This window comes from Onychomys torridus, unplaced genomic scaffold (genome assembly GCF_903995425.1).
Source record: "Onychomys torridus unplaced genomic scaffold, mOncTor1.1, whole genome shotgun sequence".
NCBI classification, from domain to species: Eukaryota; Metazoa; Chordata; class Mammalia; order Rodentia; family Cricetidae; genus Onychomys; species Onychomys torridus.
This window is the reverse complement of record NW_023412906.1, coordinates 13092-28294: the sequence shown is the minus strand read 5'-3', so window position 1 is coordinate 28294 and position 15203 is coordinate 13092. Positions and strand designations below refer to the sequence as shown.

Here is a 15203-nt window from a genome sequence, read left to right as displayed (position 1 = left end):
GCAGATATGTGTGTTAACTTTGAAAGTTTGTGTGTTTTCAAAAAAAGGACCAGACACCAATGAAAATGGGTGGCCCAGGCGATGCAGCCTCTCAGGGTGCCTCTGTTGTGGTTTCCTCAGAGTTCTGTATCCAGAACAGCTTCAAGGCTGCTGCTGGCGGAGATGGGCCAGCCTCACAGACTACTCTAGCCAGGATTGAAGATAAGCCTTGCATTGTCCTATTCCACAGAGACTGTATAACAATGTTACAGCTGGTTTTCCTAGGACTTGATCATCATCTCCGTTTCCTCAGGGAACCCTGAGGATGCTGTCACCTCCGTACCATCTAGAGCACACGATGCCCACATTCCCGAGAGATGGGGTGCTGGTTTTGGTCATTCGATAAAATGCTTGTCATCATTTACCAGGGATATGGGAATATAGGACAAACACAAAACTATTCATCTCAAATATTTAACAACGGTATGGATTTTTATATACTGATGCAAACTTAAGGTTATTTTTGTTATATTGTACATATGTTTATACTCTTGCTTAAGGTACTGTGCAGCTCATTTAAAAATGAAATATAAAACTCTAGTCCTTGAAAGCTATTGTTACAAACTGTTTAAGTTAATTAAGAAACACAGGTTAGTGGCTAGTTATCTATAACAATCAAACTTGTACTCAGGTATGTCAAGGTCAAACAGAGATATATTTTAGATAGATGGTCTTCAAACACTCCAGAGACCTAGAGAATATGACATTTAAGATGTTTTAATAACATAAGAATTTCCATGACAGTGAGACACGTCTGCTCCTAGCAGCACCGAAATACTTCGGGGAAGATGATGGGCATCATAGAAACTTCATAAGGAGTTTGCTTTCATTTGTGGCAAAGTTACACTGGGCAAGAAACTGCCTTTACCTCGACTGCTGACAGTGTGCTGTCCAAACTGGATCAGCAGGACACAAAAAAACGTGACTACCAAACTTCACCAAAATAAGACAGGATAGTCCTTCAAAATTCCTGCTTCACATAAGAGTCTTTCAGATAATCTGGACCTTTAGACCAAAGATGGATGCCCCAGCTTTGCAGAGGAACTTTGGGTGACTGTCCAGGCAGCCAGCTGTTTCTGTCATTTTTATAGTTTTTGAAGTCGCTTGGGGGCACTTGCTGTGTACTCAGGTGATATTATATCCTTCTCAGGTCTCTGATGGGGTTGAAGATTAGATAGTTAGAATTTTATAGTTTTCCTTGTTACCAAATTCAGAAAATAAACTCACAAAAATGATGTAAAGTATATAATGTTGAGAGACATATAAACTTGGATTGTTTATCTAGGAAAATGTTTTGGGGTCTAAAAATATGGCTTTGGGTTGGTAATACAGTTAGGATAGAAGGTGGATTAGATACACACCTGTGGACTAACAAAGATTGGATAGATAAATGGAGTCTTTTCTCTAAATTTGCCAAATACAAATGGACTGGTTTTTGTGAATGTAGTTCTTGCTTGATAATTCTTAGTATCTTACTATATTAGAGCTAAAACCTTTTTAAAAATTTTTTAGTGTCAGTTGCAGAATATTTGCTTAGCTATGTAAAGATGTGTGGCTGTTTTACCTTGCCTGACTAAGGCACCTGGTTGGTCTAATAAAAAGCCGAGCAGCCAATAGATGAGGAGGAGGCACAGGCGGGACTTCTGGGTAAGGAGAATAAATAGGAGGAGAATTTAGGCTCTGGGTAAGAAAGAAAAAGAGACATAGGAAGATGCCAGGGGCCAGCCAGATGTGAAGGGAGCAGAAAAGCAGGACACAGAATGAAAGAAAGGTGAAAAGCCCCTGAGGCAAAACGCAGATGAGGAGAAACAGGTTAAATTGAGTCATAAGAGCCTGTGGGACAAGCCCAAGCTAAGGCCGAGCTCTCCTAATTCATATTAAGTCTCCATGTCTTTATGTGGGAGCTGGTTGGTGGCCCGAAGAAAATGTCAGCTACAGGTTTCCATGTTTCACGTGACCCCATCTTGCCCCGCTTCCTCCCTTTGGAGATGGACTGTGCTGGCTCCTCCAGCAGGTCAATCCTGTGTTCACAGGCTCATCCAGCAGCGTCGCTTCAGGCCCACAACGGCTGGCTGAGGCCCGGGTCTCCCCTCTTGTGCTGGGATGGAATCCGACATTTGGAACTGTAAGATGGAGGGGATGTGGTGTTCCCTGCATGGGGGAGGGACCCTGGCTGGAACAGAAGCGGCCCAGTGTGTCCTCAGGGTCTCTCTGTAGCTGGTGGGAGGCTTAGAGAGTAGGATCGCCACGGGCTGAGGCCAATGGGGCCCAGGATGAGTTCAGTATGTGTGATTTAAATATAAAAACAGAGCTGGGGGCTTGGTCAGGGCGGAGCCCCGCCTAGAATCCCCAGTGAGGGCTGGGGGCGTGGTCAGGGTGGAGCCCCGCCCAGAATCCCCAGTGAGGGGCTGGGGGCGTGGTCAGGGTGGAGCCCCGCCTAGAATCCCCAGTGAGGGCTGGGGGCGTGGTCAGGGTGGAGCCCCGCCCAGAATCCCCAGTGAGGGGCTGGGGGCGTGGTCAGGGTGGAGCCCCGCCTAGAATCCCCCAGTGAGGGCTGGGGGCGTGGTCAGGGTGGAGCCCCGCCCAGAATCCCCAGTGGCGGGGCAATGGAGTACCTGGGTGTTAAGTTCTGGGTTCTGGCCCGAGAACTAGCAACAGCGAGGAGGGGCTCTAGGGAAGGCACTGCAGGGCATTATCCTGTGACCTGGGCTCACATTGGGTCTGCCTCCAGGAGCAGGCCAGCCCAGGACCTGGGCGGTCATTGCTGGGGAGCGTCTTGTGGAGCATCTTCCTTGGCCTCATCACCCATATAACTCGACCTGGGACTACGGTCTGTCTCCACAGCTGAGGCTGTCCTGGCACTTGGCCATCCCCCTGCCTCGGCCTCCTGTTCTGGGACTCGTGGCACGAATCTCCATGTGCAGACACAAACTGAGACTCAGGTGCCTGCGATGCGCGTCCTCCGGCGCTCCCCCGTGTTTTCACCACGGGGTCGCTCCCCGAACCTGGGGTGACTGCCTGAAAGCCCAGCAGGGCGGGGAGTCCCAGCCATCCTCCTGTGCCGCACACGAGCTACACCACGCCTGATCCCCCGCCCACACCCTCTGCCTTGAGGTTCTGGAATTGGAACTCAGGTCTTTAGACCAGAACAGCAAGCGTGCTACCCACTGCGCCATCCCACATTTCATCAGTCTGGGCTTCTAGATTGGAAGCGCATTACCTGCACAGATGAGATTCATTTGGATGAAGACTCAGAGGATTCCAGTCTGAGGAACAGAATCAGCTGAGGAATTGGCAAGGTGAGGAAGCTGTGGCTTGTTCTGTTCTGCTTCTTCCAGCATTCACTCCAATACCTGGCCTCAGGTCTGATTTTATTAATAAGACCTTCTAAGATACATGCTACATCGACAGATCTGAGACTGGATGAGACGAGATAAATCTGGCTACAGAGTCCTCATGATTGATTATTACATGTGATCCTTTCATTTGGCATGGATTGAGGTTTGGTTATTCGTCCAAACAGTCTAATAAAGTTAACAGATGCCTTTACCTGATCAAACATAGAATTAAAAAAAAAAAAAACATCTTTAGCTAGCTTGTGCACACTTCACAATCCATACTTGTGTTAATGCAGATATGTGTGTTAACTTTGAAAGTTTGTGTGTTTTCAAAAAAGGACCAGACACCAATGAAAAGGGTGGCCCAGGCGATGCAGCCTCTCAGGGTGCCTCTGTTGTGGTTTCCTCAGAGTTCTGTATCCAGAACAGCTTCAAGGCTGCTGCTGGCGGAGATGGGCCAGCCTCACAGACTACTCTAGCCAGGATTGAAGATAAGCCTTGCATTGTCCTATTCCACAGAGACTGTATAACAATGTTACAGCTGGTTTTCCTAGGACTTGATCATCATCTCCGTTTCCTCAGGGTTCCCTGAGGATGCTGTCACCTCCGTACCATCTAGAGCACACGATGCCCACATCCCGAGAGATGGGGTGCTGGTTTTGGTCATTCGATAAAATGCTTGTCATCATTTACCAGGGATATGGGAATATAGGACAAACAACAAAACTATTCATCTCAAAATATTTAACAACGGTATGGATTTTTTATACTGATGCAAACTTAAGGTTATTTTTGTTATATTGTACATATGTTTTACTCTTGCTTAAGGTACTGTGCAGCTCATTTAAAAATGAAATATAAAACTCTAGTCCTTGAAAGCTATTGTTAAAACTGTTTAAGTTAATTAAGAAACACAGGTTAGTGGCTAGTTATCTATAACAATCAAACTTGTACTCAGGTATGTCAAGGTCAAACAGAGATATATTTATAGATAGATGGTCTTCAACACTCCAGAGACCTAGAGAATATGACATTTAAGATGTTTTAATAAACAATACCTGCATGTACATCGGCTTGCCAGCAGAGGGCACCACCAGATCTCATTGCAGATGGTTGTGATCCATCATGTGGTTGCTGGGGCTTGAACTCAGGACCCCTGGAAAAGCAGCCAGAGCTCTTAACATCTGAGCCATCTCTCCAGCCCCATGAATTTTTTAATGCTGATGAATGAACAACAGCTGCTGAGAGACATGGTATTGAAAAAGGAACTGCTGAATTAAACCAGTCCAGATGTTTTAGGGATGCCTTAACTTTAAAATGGGAATTCAGTGTAAGCCATTATGAGACCATTAGTTCTGCTCCCTGTGAGCTGCCTGTTTTTTCTTTATGGTTCTTAGTTGTTCTTTTGCAGAGCTGCCAGCTTAATTTGTGCTGGGATCAAGAATAAGGGGCCCTCGTTTGTTTGTGTTCCTGGAGCTGTGTCCATGCCAAATGGATGCCCACACACTCCAGAAGAGATTTTGACATCACTGCTGCCCATGGTGCTGTTATAACAGTGACGACCACTGCTACACTGTTTCTGGAATTGCCATTTTATAACTTGTTACTACAGCTAGCACAGTGGAGACCCTGGCAGCAAAAGTAGCTACCACAGTTAGTTTAATCTTCCATTCTATTGGGCATTGACAAATTTAAATCAATAGTTTTATACATTTCGATTGGCTTTGAAAGTTATAAACTTACAAACTCAAGTTCCATTTGCTCTCAGGATACCATCTTACAAGGGACTCCAGTTTGCAGTAAGGCTCATTTAAGGAAGGAAATGGCTCAGCTTCCTTTAGCCTACTGGCCATGGGTGGGTTAAGACTTCTGTTGGTTCTTTTCTGTGTTGAACACACAGATTGCAAGCCCAGCGCCACTTAAAGATCTTTGGCAACAGTTAACTCTGCAGCTCACACTGTATCACACTGTATGATAATGAGTTATTCACAGATGGGTAATGCCTGGGGGGCACTCACCAACCTAAGACAGAATGCCTGTGTGGCCAGGCAGGTGTCTCCATGACAAGATGACCTGCTGACATCCCACACAACCTAAATCAGAAGCTCATTTTTTAGTAAAATTTGGGGGACCTGTAGGCCCGGCCCCGGTTTTGGGTAACTGTTGCCTGGCTTTGCTGACCTTGACCTTGATATCCGTCCCTATGCTAATTCCCTGCGAGATTCCACCATCCTGGAATGCTGAAGGGATGCTCCTATGTCTGTGTATCCTGCATATTGGGCATCAACAGCTTAGATGCAAGATTGTAAAACATCAGAGCGAATTTTCTGCCCTCCGGGGTTCTCCCATTGTATTTAAGACCTCCTCCCTGCTTCAATAAACAGAATTTGGCATTCAAAAAATTAAAAAATTAAAAAAATATAAATAAATAAAATGGAATTCAGAAAATATATTGCATTAGGGGAGAAGTTATGATTTTGTTCCCACAGGAAATGAAAGGCTATGGATTCCTTCAAAATTAATGGAGACCAGATTTGATTGGGGAGAGACCCCATGAAAATTTGACTGCAGACATAAATAAATGAACCCAGAAAAACTACATGATATGGGGACATGATAAGATAAAAATGGAGACTATTGAATATACTTTTATAAAGGAACTACTTGTTTTAAATGGGATAAGTAATGAAAATTTTTTATCTGAATTTCTCAAGTGTTAATGGGACTGGACATTAATTATATAATTAAATGGAGTTTTTTGTCTGAATCTGTCAAAATTTTTTAAATATTTCTTTTTTGATAATTTATTTCTTTTCCTTCCTTCCTTCCTTCCTTCCTTCCTTTCTTTCTTTCTTTCTTGAGCTGAGGATCAAACCTAGGGCCTTGCACTTGCTAGGAAAGTGCTCTACCACTGAGTTAAATCCCCCATCCCTTAATTTATTTATTTTTATTTTATTTGCATTGGTGCTTTTGCCTACATGTGTGTCTATGTGAAGGTGTCAGATCTTGGAGTTACAGACAGTTGTGAGCTGCCATGTGGGTGCTGGGAATTGAACCCAAGTCCTCTGGAAGAGCAGTCAGTGCTCTTAACTGCTGAGCCATCTCTCTAACCCCTGAATCTGTCAAATGTTACTGGACTAGACATTGTTAATGTAATTCTTGACTTTATATATTGTATATATATTGTATATACTTATTGGATATAGTTTTTCTTGTATTAGTTATAAGTTGTTTTTTTTTTAAATTTAGACCTAAAAGGGGAAATGTGGTGATATTGTGTTTCCCAAAATATTGTGCACCCTAATAAACTTATCTGGGGTCAGAGAACAGAACAACCACTAGATATAGAGGCCAGAAAATGGTGGCACACATGCTTTTAATCCTATCATTCCCAAGGCAGAGATCCATTCGGATCTCTATGAGTTCGAAGCCACACTGGAAACAGCCAGGCCTGGTGACTCACGCCTTTTCTCTCAGGAAGTGATGGCAGGAAGCAGAAAGGTATATAAGGTATAAAATCCAGGAACTAGAGCCCTTTAAGCTTTTAGACTTTGTGCAGCAGTTCAGCTGAGATTCATTCTGGATGAAGACTCAGAGGATTCCAGTCTGAGGAAACAGAATCAGCTGAGGAATTGGCAAGGTGAGGAAGCTGTGGCTTGTTCTGTTTCTCTGATCTTCCAGCATTCACTCCAATACCTGGCCTCAGGTCTGATTTTATTAATAAGACCTTCTAAGATACATGCTACATCGACAGATCTGAGACTGGATGAGACGAGATAAATCTGGCTACAGAGTCCTCATGATTGATTATTACATGTGATCCTTTCATTTGGCATGGATTGAGGTTTGGTTATTCAGTCCAAACAGTCTAATAAAGTTAACAGATGCCTTTACCTGATCAAACATAGAATTAAAAAAAAAAAAACAAAACATCTTTAGCTAGCTTGTGCACACTTCACAATCCATACTTGTGTTAATGCAGATATGTGTGTTAACTTTGAAAGTTTGTGTGTTTTCAAAAAAAGGACCAGACACCAATGAAAATGGGTGGCCCAGGCGATGCAGCCTCTCAGGGTGCCTCTGTTGCAGTTTCCTCAGAGTTCTGTATCCAGAACAGCTTCAAGGCTGCTGCTGGCGGAGATGGGCCAGCCTCACAGACTACTCTAGCCAGGATTGAAGATAAGCCTTGCATTGTCCTATTCCACAGAGACTGTATAACAATGTTACAGCTGGTTTTCCTAGGACTTGATCATCATCTCCGTTTCCTCAGGGTTCCCTGAGGATGCTGTCACCTCCGTACCGTCTAGAGCACACGATGCCCACATTCCCGAGAGATGGGGTGCTGGTTTTGGTCATTCGATAAAATGCTTGTCATCATTTACCAGGGATATGGGAATATAGGACAAACACAAAACTATTCATCTCAAATATTTAACAACGGTATGGATTTTTATATACTGATGCAAACTTAAGGTTATTTTTGTTATATTGTACATATGTTTATACTCTTGCTTAAGGTACTGTGCAGCTCATTTAAAAATGAAATATAAAACTCTAGTCCTTGAAAGCTATTGTTACAAACTGTTTAAGTTAATTAAGAAACACAGGTTAGTGGCTAGTTATCTATAACAATCAAACTTGTACTCAGGTATGTCAAGGTCAAACAGAGATATATTTTAGATAGATGGTCTTCAAACACTCCAGAGACCTAGAGAATATGACATTTAAGATGTTTTAATAACATAAGAATTTCCATGACAGTGAGACATGTCTGCTCCTAGCAGCACTGAAATACTTCGGGGAAGATGATGGGCATCAAAGAAACTTCATAAGGAGTTTGCTTTCATTTGTGGCAAAGTCACACTGGGCAAGAAACTGCCTTTACCTCGACTGCTGACAGTGTGCTGTCCAAACTGGATCAGCAGGACACAAAAAAACGTGACTACCAAACTTCACCAAAACAAGACAGGATAGTCCTTCAAAATTCCTGCTTCACATAAGAGTCTTTCAGATAATCTGGACCTTTAGACCAAAGATGGATGCCCCAGCTTTGCAGAGGAACTTTGGGTGACTGTCCAAGCAGCCAGCTGTTTCTGTCATTTTTATAGTTTTTGAAGTCGCTTGGGGGCACTTGCTGTGTACTCAGGTGATATTATATCCTTCTCAGGTCTCTGATGGGGTTGAAGATTAGATAGTTAGAATTTTATAGTTTTCCTTGTTACCAAATTCAGAAAATAAACTCACAAAAGTGATGTAAAGTATATAATGTTGAGAGACATATAAACTTGGATTGTTTATCTAGGAAAATGTTTTGGGGTCTAAAAATATGGCTTTGGGTTGGTAATACAGTTAGGATAGAAGGTGGATTAGATACACACCTGTGGACTCACAAAGATTGGATAGATAAATGGAGTCTTTTCTCTAAATTTGCCAAATACAAATGGACTGGTTTTTGTGAATGTAGTTCTTGCTTGATAATTCTTAGTATCTTACTATATTAGAGCTAAAACCTTTTAAAAAATTTTTTAGTGTCAGTTGCAGAATATTTGCTTAGCTATGTAAAGATGTGTGGCTGTTTTACCTTGCCTGACTAAGGCACCTGGTTGGTCTAATAAAAAGCCGAGCAGCCAATAGATGAGGAGGAGGCACAGGCGGGACTTCTGGGTAAGGAGAATAAATAGGAGGAGAATTTAGGCTCTGGGTAAGAAAGAAAAAGAGACATAGGAAGATGCCAGGGGCCAGCCAGATGTGAAGGGAGCAGAAAAGCAGGACACAGAATGAAAGAAAGGTGAAAAGCCCCAAGGCAAAACGCAGATGAGGAGAAACAGGTTAAATTGAGTCATAAGAGCCTGTGGGACAAGCCCAAGCTAAGGCCGAGCTCTCCTAATTCATATTAAGTCTCCATGTCTTTATGTGGGAGCTGGTTGGTGGCCCGAAGAAAATGTCAGCTACAGGTTTCCATGTTTCACGTGACCCCATCTTGCCCCGCTTCCTCCCTTTGGAGATGGACTGTGCTGGCTCCTCCAGCAGGTCAATCCTGTGTTCACAGGCTCATCCAGCAGCGTCGCTTCAGGCCCACAATGGCTGGCTGAGGCCCGGGTCTCCCCTCTTGTGCTGGGATGGAATCCGACATTTGGAACTGTAAGATGGAGGGGATGTGGTGTTCCCTGCATGGGGGAGGGACCCTGGCTGGAACAGAAGCGGCCCAGTGTGTCCTCAGGGTCACTCTGTAGCTGGTGGGAGGCTTAGAGAGTAGGATCGCCACGGGCTGAGGCCAACGGGGCCCAGGATGAGTTCAGTATGTGTGATTTAAATATAAAAACAGAGCTGGGGGCTTGGTCAGGGCGGAGCCCCGCCTAGAATCCCCAGTGAGGGCTGGGGGCGTGGTCAGGGTGGAGCCCCGCCCAGAATCCCCAGTGAGGGCTGGGGGGCGTGGTCAGGGTGGAGCCCCGCCCAGAATCCCCAGTGAGGGGCTGGGGGCGTGGTCAGGGTGGAGCCCCGCCTAGAATCCCCAGTGGCGGGGCAATGGAGTACCTGGGTGTTAAGTTCTGGGTTCTGGCCCGAGAACTAGCAACAGCGAGGAGGGGCTCTAGGGAAGCACTGCAGGGCATTATCCTGTGACCTGGGCTCACATTGGGTCTGCCTCCAGGAGCAGGCCAGCCCAGGACCTGGGCGGTCATTGCTGGGGAGCGTCTTGTGGAGCATCTTCCTTGGCCTCATCACCCATATAACTCGACCTGGGACTACGGTCTGTCTGCACAGCTGAGGCTGTCCTGGCACTTGGCCATCCCCCTGCCTCGGCCTCCTGTTCTGGGACTCGTGGCACGAATCTCCATGTGCAGACACAAACTGAGACTCAGGTGCCTGCGATGCGCGTCCTCCGGCGCTCCCCCGTGTTTTCACCACGGGGTCGCTCCCCGAACCTGGGGGTGACTGCCTGAAAGCCCAGCAGGGCGGGGAGTCCCAGCCATCCTCCTGTGCCGCACACGAGCTACACCACGCCTGATCCCCCGCCCACACCCTCTGCCTTGAGGTTCTGGAATTGGAACTCAGGTCTTTAGACCAGAACAGCGAGCGTGCTACCCACTGCGCCATCCCACATTTCATCAGTCTGGGCTTCTAGATTGGAAGCGCATTACCTGCACAGAGACATTGGGGAAACAGCTAAAAGCACACAGTAAGACATGGCGCAGTCTTCGTGTGGGTGTTCCCTCACCCTTCGGCCCAGGCTGCAGACGCCCCACCCTGCACGCAATCCCAGACATCATCCGCAGCCTGCAACCGAGCTACAGTTCTGCGCATTCTGTAAACTTACAGGACGAGTCTTCCACTGCGCCGCCCAGCAGCTCCACCCCAGTGTCTTCAGGGAGGGGTCTGTGGAACCCCAGGAACCCGCCAAAAACGCAGCAGGAGGAAACGCAGGTGACCGGACCAGCCAGCGGGGTGGAGAGAAAGAGGAAGAAAATGCAATCAGATCAAGACAGCATGGACGCAGCTCTCCCTTGGAACAGATGGTTCAGGAAGCACCCGCTCAGAAAGAAGCCTTTCTAAAGAGCCACGCCCCAGCCCTCGCTGGGGATTCTGGGCGGGGCTCCACCCTGACCACGCCCCAGCCCTCGCTGGGGATTCTAGGCGGGGCTCCACCCTGACCACGCCCCAGCCCTCACTGGGGATTCTAGGCGGGGCTCCACCCTGACCACGCCCCAGCCCTCGCTGGGGATTCTGGGCGGGGCTCCACCCTGACCACGCCCCCAGCCCCTCGCTGGGGGATTCTGGGCGGGGCTCCACCCTGACCACGCCCCCAGCCCTCACTGGGATTCTGGGCGGGGCTCCACCCTGACCACGCCCCCAGCCCCTCACTGGGGATTCTAGGTGGGGCTCCACCCTGACCACGCCCCCAACCCTCACTGGGGATTCTAGGCGGGGCTCCACCTGACCACGCCCCCAGCCCTCACTGGGGATTCTGGGCGGGGCTCCACCCCGGCCACGCCCCCAGCCCTCACTGGGGATTCTAGGTGGGGCTCCACCCTGACCACGCCCCCAACCCTCACTGGGGATTCTGGGCGGGGCTCCACCCTGACCACGCCCCCAGTCCTCACTGGGATTCTGGGCGGGGCTCCAACTCTGACCACGCCCCCAGCCCTCGCTGGGGGTTCTGGGCGGGGCTCCAACTCTGACCACGCCCCCAGCCCTCAAGAAGGTGTTATCCTGTTTGTTCCTCTCCTTTTTTTTTTTTTTTAAAGATTTATTATTTATAGATGGGCGGTGGTGGCGCACGCCTGTAATCCCAGCACTCGGGAGGCAGAAGCAGGCGGATCTCTGTGAGTTCGAGGCCAGCCTGGGCTACAGAGTGAGTTCCAGGGTAGCCAGGGCTACACAGAGAAAACCCTGTCTCAAATAACCCAAAAACCGACAACAAAACGCAGTCATTGACTTCAGGCTGGGCAATGGGTAGACCCTGGCATGGGTGACTCGCCGGGTCCCCGCTTCATCCAAACCAGGTATGCTGGCACCTGCCATCGTGGCGCTTGGAGGGCTAAGGCAGGGCAGCAAGAGTTCAGGGCCAGCTTGGGCTACAAGCTGTCTCAAAACGTACCCAGACACTGTCTCTCCTCCCCACCCCCCTCTCCAATGACCTGCTGGGTCTGGGTTTCTCCCTGACAGGTGAGCGGACACTGTGGGCTGGTTCCCTGCCTGACAGGCTGTGCACACAGGGGCCTTTGTGCGGCTGCAGCGGGGCCTGGGTCCTCCTGTGGGGAGGAAGGCAGGCCTGGTAAGCCAAGTGCCAGACTGGCATGGGTGTAGGCATGGGAGTGTCTGTCTTGAGCTGGGTGAGGGCACTGGCTGCCAGGGGTCTTGTGGATAAAGACAGATTTGGATGAGCACAGCTGGACGCTGGACCAGCGAGGCCAGGCCCAGAGACTTGTAAGGAAACAGCACAGCTTCTTCCTTTTGTCTTCTGCCACATTCTCACCTAGAGTACCCTTGAACTCCCAAAGTAGCCAAGAATGACCTTGAAGTCTGTAATCCTCCTGCCTCTCCCTCCTGAGTTCTGGGGGGATGGGAGAGGAGAGCTTTGTGTTTCTGGGGATAGAAGCCAGGGCTGCTTGCATGCTGCGTGAGCTCTCTGCCTATTGTAGAATATTTTAAGATTTTTGTTTAATGATGCAAAGATGTGTTGCATTCTTTTATGCTGCAATTGTGTAACTCTGTGAAGCTGTGTTACTGTGCCTGTCTAAAACACCTGATGGTCTAATAAAGAGCTGAAAAGCCAATAGCAAGGCAGGAGAAAGGATGGCGGGCTGGCAGGCAGAGAGAATTGATAGAAGGAGAAATCTGGGAGGAAAAGAAAAAAGAGCAAGAGAACAAGGAAAGGAGGACACCAGGGACCAGCCACTTGGCCACACAGCTCACAGCTACCCAGCCTCACAGCCACTCAGCTACCCAGCCACACAGCCACACAACCACACAGCCACACAGCCACACAGCCACACAGCCAGCCACGGAGTAGGAGAGGAAGTAAGATACACAAAAATAAGAAAAGGAAAAAGCCCAGAGGCAAAAGATAGATGGGACAATTACAAGTTAAGGAAAGCTTTTGGGGTATTGAGCTTATGTAGTTTACTTAAAATTTTAATGTATAAGTAAAAAATGAGGTTAGTTAATCCATAATAATCAAACCTGTAGTCACATTAGGTATGTTTTCTATGTTAAACAGGTGTATTTTAGATAGACAAATGGTTTCAAACACTTGAAAGATCTACAGAATGTGGCATTTAAAATGTTTTGTTAACTTAGGCTTTTCATGACAATGAGACACATCTGCTCCTGGCAGCACCAATTTACTTCAGAGGTGATGGACATTGAAGAAACTCCTGACAGAGTTTGCTTTCACTGTGGCAAGGTTAGCCACTGGGCAAAGAAGCTGCTCTTGTCTCTGACTGCTGACAGTGTGCTGTGCAGACTGGACATGCAGGACACACAGGGAAAGACTGATGAACTTTGCCAAAGCTAGGCAGGGCAGTCCTTCAAAGTTCCCGCCTCACAGAAGAGTCTGTCAGATATTCTGGGCCTGTAGGCTGAAGATGGACGCCCCAACATTGCAGAGGAACTCTGGGTGACTGTCCACGCAGGCAAATGTCTCTGTTGTTAGATAATATTGCATCCTTCAGGGTCTTTGATGGAGTTGAAGGCTAGATAGACGGTTACAGCTGCAGGTTTCCTTAGTTATGATGGAACGTAAGTTAGGTGTAAAACTTTGGAGTCACCAAGTGAGGATAGATAATGCATGATTTTCTCTGAATATGCTAACTACAAATGGACAGAATATTGTAAATGTAATTCTTACTTGATAATTGTTTTTGTTGTGTATAGTTTTACTATGTTAAAGTTAAAACCTTTATTTTTATTTAGACGAAAAGGGGAAATGTAGAATATCATTTTAAGTTGTGTTACATTTGTTTAATGGTGCAAAGATGTGTTGTGTTCATTTTTGTTTTGGTTTTTTGAGACAGGATTTCTCTGTAGCTTTGCGCCTTTCCTGGAACTCACTCTGTAGACCAGGCTGGCCTCGAACTCACAGAGATCCACCTGCCTCTGCCTCCTGAGTGCTGAGATTACAGGCCTGCACCACCACTGCCCAGCGTGTTGTGTTCTTTTATGCTGTTTAACTCTGTGAAGCTGTGTTACTGTGCCTGCCTAAAACACCTGATGGTCTAATAAGCAGCTGAACAGCCAATAGCAAGGCAGGAGAAAGGATGGCGGGGATGCCAGGCAGAGAGAGTTGATATAAGGAGAAAACTAGGAGGAAAAGAAAAAAGAGCAAGAGAACAAGGAGAGGAGGACACCAGGGACCAGCCACACAGCCACACAGCCACACAGCCACAGCCACACAGCCACACAGCTCACAGCCACACAGTCACACAGCCACACAACCACACAGCCACACAGCCACACAACCACACAACCACACAGCCACACAGCCACACAGCCACACAACCACACAGCCACACAGCCACACAGCCAGCCCCGGAGTAGTAGTGGAAGTAAGTATACAGAAGTAAGAAAAGGAAAAAGCCCAGAGGCAAAAGGTAGACATGGTAATTTAAAGTTAAGAAAAGCTGGCAAGAAACAAGCCAAGCTAAGGCCGAGCATTCATAATTTAGAATACGCCTCTAAGTGTGATTACTTGGGAGCTGGGTGGCGGGAACCCCCAAAGAGTAATAAAATGATGAACACTGCTGGCTGAGTCCCCTGCGCCCCATCCTCCATATTTGTCATTTTTAACTCTATTAGGAGCCAGGTGTGGAAGACAGGGACCATGCTCACTTCCTCTCCATTTGTTCTTGAGACAGGGTCTCAATGACCAGGAGACTGACTGCCCATGCGACTAAACTGTCTGGGTCAGCAAGAGCCACTCGACACCTGCCCAGCTCCAGGATCACAAATGCCCACTTGGCTTTTTCCTGTGGTACAGAGGGATTGAACTCGGGTCCTCATGCTTATATGGCAAGTACATTACCCTGGGAGCCATCACTCGGGACCTGGCTTTTCAAAAAGTTGTTTCATTTAGCCCAGGCTAGTCTGGAACTTGCCATGTAGTCTCTGAGCCACGCCCCCAGCCCTCACTGGGGATTCTAGGCGGGGCTCCACCCTGACCACGCCCCCAGCCCTCACTGGGGATTCTAGGCGGGGCTCCAGCCTGACCACGCCCCCAGCCCCCCTCACTGGGGATTCTGGGCGGGGCTCCACCCTGACCCACGCCCCCAGCCCCTCACTGGGGTATTAAAGGCGGGGCTCCACCCTGACCACGCCCCCAGCCCCTCC

The 15203-nt window shown here is 47.7% G+C and overlaps 1 protein-coding gene across 1 annotated transcript in view; it reads right to left on the bottom strand.

Annotated features, from left to right (window-relative positions):
• Nucleotides 1-15203, bottom strand: part of Atcay (ATCAY kinesin light chain interacting caytaxin) — a 31663-nt gene that overhangs the window by 12957 nt on the left and 3503 nt on the right. The window contains exon 3 of the mRNA XM_036176466.1: nucleotides 10693-10751. Within this exon, the coding sequence (XP_036032359.1) occupies nucleotides 10693-10751 (59 nt within the window). The remainder of the gene's footprint in view (nucleotides 1-10692; nucleotides 10752-15203) is intronic.